General features: G+C 39.2%; 1 protein-coding gene across 1 annotated transcript in view; it reads left to right on the top strand.

Annotated features, from left to right (window-relative positions):
- The window catches only part of STIM1 (stromal interaction molecule 1), a 344,672-nt gene that overhangs the window by 177,572 nt on the left and 160,428 nt on the right, over positions 1–6,672 (top strand). The window contains exon 2 of the mRNA XM_006885535.1: positions 4,035–4,165. Within this exon, the coding sequence (XP_006885597.1) occupies positions 4,035–4,165 (131 nt within the window). The remainder of the gene's footprint in view (positions 1–4,034; positions 4,166–6,672) is intronic.

Below are 6,672 nucleotides of genomic sequence, written 5' to 3'. Positions count from 1 at the left end.
ACAGTTGTGACTTTCAGTTCTGTATCAGTTGAATTTTTTACTCTTTTCCTCTGGGTACGTGGTGGTTCTATTTTTCTCCAAATAAAAACTTTTATTTTAAAAAAAAAGTGTTCTTTTAGAGTAAGACTCCGCAAACTGAGACATTCATTTGACTGTCTTAGTTATCTTGTGCTTCTTTTTTTTTTTTTTTTTTGTGCATGTACTGTCAAATTAGATCTGACTGGTACAGGAGGAAATTGTCCCTCCTTCTCCGGCAGAGCAGTTATCTTGTACTTCTATAACATATAAAGGTGGACTGCACTGCAATCCCGAAGGCATGAAATTTGAGTCCACCAGCTGCTTCATGGGAGAAGGATGGACAGTTTCCTCCCATGTGATTAACTGCCTCTGAAAAACCTGGCAGAGGGTCAGCTATGGGTCAGTTCTGACTCTTGTATACAACACAGCAATAGTGGGTGAGGACGGAGCTCTGGTGACTTAACAGTAAAGAAATTCCTCTGCCAGCACCAAGGTGTGCAGTTTGAATTCATCAGTTGCTCTGGGGGAGAAAGATCGGTAATCTCCCATGCAATTTACTCTCTCTGAAAACCTGCTAAAGAGGATCAACTGTGAATTGGTTCTGAATCAACAGTGCACAACAACAACATCGGTAGGTGAGGAGTTGTAGTGCTTAAGACAGATGGTTGAAATCTGTTAATTGATCCATGGGAGAAAGATAGGCCATTTCCTCCCAGGTAACTTACAGTCCCCTGAAGATCTGCTGGAGGAGCAGTTAAGAGTTGGTCCCAACTCTATGATAATGACTTTGACTTTTAACTCTTTAACATAAGTACCACAATTATCAATAAACAGAATTTTTTTTCTCATAATTTAGGAGGACAGAAATCCAAATTCAGAGCACCAGGTGAAGATCCTTCTCTCCTTTCAACATCTATGGCTCCATCTCCATTAATCTTTCCCTGGGCCTAGGAGATTCTTATCACAGGGGCCCTAGGTCCAAAGGATTTAATCTTTGCTTTTCTTCTTTGATAATAGTGAGGTTATTTTTCTCTACTGACTTCTTTCGACTTTTATCTCTTGTTAAGACAAAGGTGTGACTTAAGAGACGTATGCCTTGAGAAAGTACATGATTTGAATCATGCCCTCTTTGTAAGACTTAAGATATACCCTATCTTCATCCTGCTTCACTAACAAATAATTGTTTGGATTTATAACTTAACATAAAGTGAAGGATAATTAAATCAGATCATAAAATGAAAGACAATCCTATAATAATGTAAACTATAATTTTGCTAGTGAAGCTCTGGTGGCCTAGTGATAAGAGGATGTGCTGTAATTCCAAAGATACACACTTTAAATCCACCATCTGCTCCATAGGAAAAGGATGGATAATCTCATCTCATCTCATCTCATCTCATCTCATCTCATCTCATCTCATCTCATCTCATCTCATGTGATTTATTGCTTCTGAAAACTCACTGGCAGGGAGTTTTGGTGGCCTAGTGGCAAGAATCTGCACTGCAATCCTGAAGACACACAGTTTGAATCCACCAGATGCTCTGTTGAAGAAGGGGCAATCTTTTCCTGTGCCAGTTGGATCCGATTCGATGGTACATAACAACAACAACAACAACAACAACAACAACAACAACAAATGAAAAAATTTAGAACTATTAAAAAAAAATTTTAACCCCCCACAAAACTCACTGAAGGGTTAGCTGTGGATCAGTTCTAACTGTATGGCACACAACAACAATGGTTTTGCTAAGTTGACACGTGTGCATAAGGCAATTGAAAATAACATGGCATGGGTCATCAGAGCTTTCCACTAATGAACTAATTATTGAGTCATTATTTATTATGTCTCTCTTTCTCTCTTTTTTTTGAGGAGATAGATATTCTTTCCCCTCCCCTTTCCCTAACAATGTTGTCCATGAATGAAACAATCATTCCTGGAGCTCTAGTTGATGAGGAAGCTGAAAAACAATGCCTTAATTTCTTTTGCTAGGGAGGTCTAGTGATGTAGTTGAAGTAATCGATACTGAAAGCCATAGTCTTGGATTTTCATTAGTAAATACTTAATTCTTTGTTTTCAAGTAGCAAAGTTGTGTTATCTGTATATTTCAGGTTGCTAAAAATTCTTTACCCAATCCTTACACCTCATTCTTCTTCTTCTTCAAGACCAGCTTCTCTGATTATTTGGTTAACATACTGTTTAAATAAGTTTGGTGAATGAAAAAGCTGTGACACACACCTTTTCTGATTGTGAATCATTCAGTATCCCTTTTTTTGTACTTGAACTACTGCTTCTTGATCTATGTAGAGGTTCTACAGGAACTCAGAATTGTCAAAGGTTTCCTCTTATGTGGATTCACAATCAATACTCATGGAAGTAGCAGTTTGAAAAATGAATAACTTATTGCACTGCACCAATCTGTTGCAAAGAACCTCTTTAAAGTGCTAAAGAGCAAAGATACTTCTTTGTGTGCCTGACCCATGCCATGTTATTTTCAATTGCCTTATGCACACGTGGAAGCTGGACAATGAGCAAAGAAGACCGAAAAGGAATTGACACCTCTAATTGTGATATTCCTGAAGAATATGAAATCTACCATGGACTGCCAATATAACAAAATAAATGTCTTAGAAGTGCAGCTAGAATGTTCCTTAGAAGCAAGGATGGTGAGATTTGTCTTACATACTTTAGACATCATGTTATCAGGAGGAACCAGTCCCTGGAGAAGCACATCACATTTGGTAGAGAATCAGAGGAAGACAACAGGATGGACTGATACAGTAACTACAGCAATGTGCTTAAGCAGAGCAATAGTTGTTAAGATTGTTCAGGTCAGTGTTTCATTCTATTAATCATAGAACCTCTGTGAATTGGAACCAACTTCACACACCTAAAACAACATGAGAGTACTAATTTTCATGTCTTTACTAAGTTGTTTAGTATTTGTTTATTTGACTAATTGACAATGAGATCTCATTTGAATCTATTTTTTTTTTTTTGCTAGTGAAGTAAACTTTTCCCCTATGTTAAGTATTTGTATTTATTCTCTTATTTGTGGATATCTTTCTTCATTGTGGTTTACCTATGCACTTTGTCTGGGTCCTAGTATATTCCTAGTGCTATGCTTGATTTCCCTGCCTGGGTACTATCAAGATGATAAAGCACTGTTTCTGACCGGGCAACCTCAGCACATTTTTAAGAAAAATAGTTAAAAGACTATATTAAATAGTCCTCTTAGAGTATAGATTGAAGCTCTACATCAAGAAGACAAAGATTATCACCACTGGGCCAATTGGCAGCACCATGATAGATGGAGAAGAGATTGAGATTGTTAACAGTTACAGCTTGCTTGGCTCCAGAATCAACACTCTTGGCACCAGCAGTCAGGAAATGAAAAGATGAATTGCACTGGCAAAATCTGCTGTCAGGAATCTCTCCAGAATACTGAGAAGCAATGATGTCAGTCTAGAGCCTGAGGTGCGCCTAATCCGGGCCACTTGCGAGCTGGACACTGATTAAGTATGACAGAAGAATTGATGCCTTTGAGTTGTGGTGTTGGAGAAGAGTCTTGAACATACTATGGACCACCAAGAAAACAAATAGGTCTGCTTTGGAGATGGTGAAACCAAATTTCTCCTTGGAAGCTAGGTGTTTGTAGTACCTTTGGCATGTGCTGAGGAAGGACTGGTTCTTGGAGAAGGACATCATGCTCAGAAAGGTGGATGGACAGCACAGGAGAGGAAGACCCAGATGAGATGGACTGATACAGTAACTGGGACAATGGGGGTAGGTGTGTGAGAGTCAGGCTTCAGAGCTATTGTACATAGACGCTTATTGTCACTAAGAGTCATAGGTAACTTGACATCACATAACAACAACAGCAACAATGTCTTATAAACCCATTCAAGGCCTACATGAGTGAGCAGTGAGATACTGAAAATGAAACTCTCTGAAGCAGGTGGGTGATAGAGGCAGAGGAACACCCTTAATAATGTTGTCTCTTCCTTTTCTTATTCAGAATTTTGCCGGATTGACAAGCCCCTGTGTGACAGTGAGGATGAGAAGCTCAGCTTTGAGGCTGTCCGCAGCATCCACAAATTGATGGATGATGATGCCAATGGTGATGTGGATGTGGAAGAAAGTGATGAGGTGAGCTTTTTCACCCTGCCAGGTAGTCTTCTCTTCCTGTATGAAATGGTTCCTGAAAGCTGCCTAAGCATACTGTTTCCGTGGAAAGATATTCTCTGATGCTGCCTTATTCTTTAGGAACCCTTCTCAACAGGGAAGGTGGCTCTCAGCAGAGATCCTTGGAGAAGCTAGGCTATCAAGGTGCAGACCCTATGCCTGTATCTGTGCCTAGACTGACTCCCACCTACTAGCTGGTAGCATGACAGTGACTTTAGTTCTGTGTTTGAAGGGGACAGGGAAACTTGAGCTTTTTCTGGATCTTTATTTTAGTCATGCTGCACATTGAGGTGATCAATCAATATTTTGTATCATAGGATGCAGGAGAAAAGGCAAGGCAGTCACTTTCTGCCCTCTGGAAGCTTATATTGTATTTGGGAGGAAAGAAGCAGACAGATCATTTTGATTACAGGCTGTACTTGATAGGATCCAATTGAGTGGTCCAGGGAGTAAAAGCTAGAGATCTAGAAAGCTATTTTTGTGTTTCTATTTTTAACATTCCTATAACTCCAGCTCCACAGATCCCAGAGTATATGGTTATAGTGTATGAGAAGATTCAAGAGTTTAGATTGATTTTAAGTTCATGTGGGAAAGTTGTTTGGTACAGCTGCCAAGTTAACCCAGCTCTTCAGTAGTGACTGCTGATTTTGAGCTTTTACTGTGACTCTTTGCACAGATGTGGCCAGGTGAGGTCTATGTGTGTATTTGTCACTTATGGGTTTTTTTAAATAAAGTATTTGCAATGAAAATAGTTCATTATACAAAATTCTGTCATTTAGTCTCCAGCCTCATTTCTGTAACCTAGACCAAATTGCCCAACCACTACCATTCCTACTTCTTGGTCACTTATTATTATTAATACACCTTGATTGCATGTTTGATTAATTTAACACTGCAAAAGATGGTAGAAAACAAAAAAGATGGTAATTATCCTCCATTTTTTCCTCTTTGGCTGTAGAGGTTGGCGAGTTTGTTGTTGTTTACTGTAGAGTCAGAACTGACCCATAGCAGGTTTTCAGAGGCAGTTAATCGCATGAGAGGAGATTGCCCATCCTTCTCCCGTGGAGCAGCTGGTGGCCTCAAAACCTGTGCCTTCAGGATTGTAGCTCAGTGTCTTGCTACTAGTTGTTGAATCATAATTGTGTTCATAGGTCTTCCTTGTGTGCATATGGACATTGTCTTTTTACTTAACAAGATTATTCTACAATAGATTACAGGTATATCTTGCTTTTTTTTTTTTTACTATGAATGTGACACCATTTCTCTTCAGTTTGTTATTTTATGTGATTGTCTGTTTCAGAATGTCCTATACGGTCCAACTCAACTCACCAACGCCTAGGATTTCAATCATTATGTAATGTATTTCACTTTTGACAACTTTTAGTTTTTCAATTCATACTTTATATATTTCAAATCAGGAAAGGTATGTGTTAGGGTGTTCCTCTTTATTCTGATTTTTAAATTTAATTTCATATTTTAATGTTAGTTTATCCACCACCACCAAAACTAGCAAGAGAAGGGATCTTTGCTGACATCCATAGAGAGTGGCACAGCTAACCAAAAGGCTGAACTTCTCTGACAGTTTGAATCCACCAGCTGCTCCGAAGGAGAAAGGACAGTCTCCTCCCAAGTGATTTATAGCTTTATAAACTCAAAGCGAGGCTTCAGATATGAGTTGGAACTGACTTGATTGCAATGAGAGAGAAAATCAAGGAGACAACCATGATGAAAGTAATCTTAGTAATGAACTAGGCCTAGAAATGTCCTAATCTCTCTCCTTTGGTCTGGCAACATGACTAGATGATAGATGGTACAATGATTTTGAAGGTGATATGATCCAAGATCTACAAATTCCTGGATATCTTCGTCATATGCCCCTCCTTTTTTCACTTTCTGCTGAATTGCTTTGTTAATGAGAGGAGGAAGAAAATGTTCTTTTTTAGAGGAACGTTACCACAACAAAAAGCTCCTCAGCACAAACTGTTCCAAAATAACACAAAAGCTGTCACCCCACTCATCGCTGTGCCAGTGGTGAGCTGTTCTTTTTCAGTGTAGCTTCTGTTTTGTCTTGACTTCTTTTATTTTCCCTGTCATCTCAGACTTGTGCTGATTTGAGAGGCCTTCTAGTCCGGGTTTTCATGATCAGTTGTGAGCTATTGATTGTGACAAAGAAAGTAGAGGCAGCAAAATGTATATAGTTAGGTGCATCCAAATATATGAGTTTAAGATCTAACTGGAGTGTTTAATCAACATCTCAGGGCTAAGAATGTTGCGTAGCCGATAGAGAGGTACCAGTAACAAAACAGTGGTTGTGCTGACCATCAGGCAGCTCATTTAAGAACATTGATCACCCAAGGACCTTAGCAGAAGTTTGTTGTTGTTGTTGTTGTTGTTGTTATGTGCCATCGAGTCGTTTGCGACTCATAGCGACCCTATGCACAACAGCTCTAAACCCTGCTCTATCCTGCGCC

Source organism: Elephantulus edwardii, unplaced genomic scaffold (assembly GCF_000299155.1).
Source record: "Elephantulus edwardii isolate Elephantulus edwardi_28Jun2011 unplaced genomic scaffold, EleEdw1.0 scaffold00044, whole genome shotgun sequence".
In the NCBI taxonomy this organism is placed as follows: Eukaryota; Metazoa; Chordata; class Mammalia; order Macroscelidea; family Macroscelididae; genus Elephantulus; species Elephantulus edwardii.
Note: the sequence above shows the minus strand (reverse complement) of the source record. Positions and strands in the feature narration are given on the sequence as shown.